This window comes from Aplysia californica, unplaced genomic scaffold, assembly GCF_000002075.1.
Source record: "Aplysia californica isolate F4 #8 unplaced genomic scaffold, AplCal3.0 scaffold00825, whole genome shotgun sequence".
NCBI classification, from domain to species: domain Eukaryota; kingdom Metazoa; phylum Mollusca; class Gastropoda; order Aplysiida; family Aplysiidae; genus Aplysia; species Aplysia californica.
Genome location: NW_004798095.1, coordinates 217,677 through 220,257, shown reverse-complemented (window position 1 = coordinate 220,257; position 2,581 = coordinate 217,677). Strand labels below are relative to the sequence as shown.

Here is a 2,581-nt window from a genome sequence, read left to right as displayed (position 1 = left end):
AAGGTGTGTGTGTGTGTGTGTGTGTATGTGTGTTTGCGGGAAGAAAAAAAGTGCTAGTGAATGTGTGCGCATGCGCATATGCCAAATACTTACACTGGGAGCAACTGAAATTCTGTTTAAAGTAGCCCAGCTTACAGGAGCAAAGCCCAAGGCTAGAGCAATAGGAATTCTCTATTGTGGAACATCGGCCTGTCGGGGATTCTTCATCGACATTACATTTATCTCCGAGACGTGGAGCCTTAGTTGTTGTTGATGTTGTCGTCGTTGTTGTTGTAGTCGTTGTCACAGGTGTTGTTGTTGTTATTGGAGTCGTTGAAAATGATGATGATGATGGTGGTGATGATGGTGGAGGTGGTGGTGTTGGTGTCGACGACGACGACGATGATGATGATGATGATGATGATGATGATGATGATGATGATGATGATGATGATGATGAGGATGATGATGGGGATGTGGACGAATGGGATGATGGTGACGGTGATAATGGTGGTGATGCTGACGGTAATGATGTCAATGGGGTTGTTGACGATGATGATGATGATGATGATGATGATGATGATGATGATGATGATGATGATGATGAAGATGATGATGATGATGATGATGATGATGATGATGATGATGATGATGATGATGACGACACTGTGGTGGGTGCTTGACTACTGGTGTGTAAGGACGTTGAGTTCTTCTTGCTTTTCGGCGTTTCGTTGTCCGGAGATACAGTGTACGTTGACGGACCAACAGTTGTCGCTGTATTAGTAACCTGTGTTGTTGAGTCATCGTGAGAAGGGATTTTTGTCCCCCGGCTCGTTCCCGTTACTACAGAGGACGAAGCTGTCCCTCCACGAGGCGTTATTCCCAAGGTAGGACCGCTACTGCTAATGCCAGTTTCCTCTTGGGTGGGAATATGGCTCTCGTGGGGTTCGGGTGATGTTGTCGTTTTATTGGAAGTCGAATATTCTTCTTTACTTTTTTGAGGCGATTCTGATGGCTTCTTTGTCGTAAGGGAGTTGACTGATGCTTCTAAGGTGTTTGACGGAAAAGGGGAAGTGATTTCTGGTTTTGACGACTTCGGTATTGATGGCGATGATGGCAACGACGATGACGATAATGATGAGAATGATGGTGAAGGTGAAGTTGGAGGAAAAAGCTGAACATCTGTTGAACTTTGAGTGTCAAAAGGAAAGGCACTGAATCTCGGGGTACTCGTTGCAACCGATACTTGCGTGTTTGCTGAAATTACTTTCCCGCTAATGTCACCTGGAAGCTCTGTTCCAGCAGTTGGTTTTCTTTCAATGTCACCCGGTTCCAGTGTCTCATCGACACTCGGTTCCAATAGAGTATGGATACTTGGTTGAACTGGAGCACTGACAGTCGGTTCTGGTGTCCCACTAACCTTTGGTTCCAGGACTTCTTTCTCGGGGTAATCGACTTCTTTACGAATACCCACCGAGTCGAACCCGGGGTTATCCGGCTTCTTTACCTCACCCACTTCTCCTGAAACCGGTTGTTTGCCAGGCTTACCTGGTCTAATATTCGAAACTGGATTCAGCTCATCCGGTTGTTTGGATTGGTAATTATTTGACTTAACCCTCGTCTCATAAAGTAATTGCTTCTCTTTGTCTTGCCCTTGGGAGTTTTCTTTTTGTTCGGGTGAACCAAGCTCGAAAGGAGTCGAATTGTCCTTTCTGCCGTGGCTTAGTCGTTCGGAATTCTCCGCTGGAGCGACATTTGCTTGACCCAACGAGACATCTTCGACGTCCTGATCTCCAGCCGCTTTCGAGAGAGACGATCCAACCAAAGAGTCACCAGAGCCCAGGATGAACTACAGAAAAGAAAGAGTCAGTTTTGTCAGTGTACCTTTCTCCTTCCGTCTTAAAAGTATAAACATGGCCTATAAAGGGTAGCGATTGTCCTTGATCGTTTTAGCGCGTAAAATTGGCAGCATGCACTGTTATGCTTTCCAGGAAATTGAGGTTGTTTCACAGTGTATCAGGTCTGTTGGAGTAATAATATTTATAGATTGTAAGGCGCATAAAGCTTGCTGTATGGCTGGTATTGGCGTTATGTAACTGTTAATTATAATTATCATCTATATACGGTCGATGGGGGTATAAATTACGCTTTTACAATTACTATTACAAATTAGTGTCCCTGGCCTGTGTCAGCCTAGATAATATCGTAGTACGCTATGGTGTAGAAGATCCAGGTTCAAATCTTCAAAGAGGCCTTCTTGAACTTTGGGGATTTAGAATATTGTCAAGGCTCTCTCTCTCTCTCTCTCTCTCTCTCTCTCTCTCTCTCTCTCTCTCTCTCTCTCTCTCTCTCTTTCTCTCTCTCTAAAATTATGTCAATTAACAAATAATAATTAAGGGTCTCCTCCCACTGGGCTGGGTAAAATCGGACATGCACGTAATATTCGGAGGAATCCGCTAATTAAAAAAAAATATCTACAGTGTTGAAAGATAATTTAACAGCATACCATATTATACCAAGTGCTCTTGCCTCTGTGGTTTCTGCATCTTTTTATCCGTTCATCCCGTCCATCTCCCAGCCCCCGCCCCCATCCCCCCCCCTC

At 44.6% G+C, this 2,581-nt stretch overlaps 2 protein-coding genes across 2 annotated transcripts in view; both read right to left on the bottom strand.

The window, feature by feature from the left end:
* Positions 1–391, bottom strand: part of LOC101857520 (receptor-type tyrosine-protein phosphatase H) — a gene marked incomplete at its 5' end in the record, with an annotated part of 52,076 nt that extends 51,685 nt beyond the window's left edge. The window contains 1 exon segment of the mRNA XM_013088884.2: positions 94–391. Within this exon segment, the coding sequence (XP_012944338.1) occupies positions 94–391 (298 nt within the window).
* A 39-nt stretch (positions 392–430) lies between these two features.
* The window catches only part of LOC118478676 (uncharacterized protein DDB_G0271670-like), a gene marked incomplete at its 3' end in the record, with an annotated part of 6,557 nt that continues 4,406 nt past the window's right edge, over positions 431–2,581 (bottom strand). The window contains exon 3 of the mRNA XM_035972750.1: positions 431–1,828. Within this exon, the coding sequence (XP_035828643.1) occupies positions 431–1,828 (1,398 nt within the window). The remainder of the gene's footprint in view (positions 1,829–2,581) is intronic.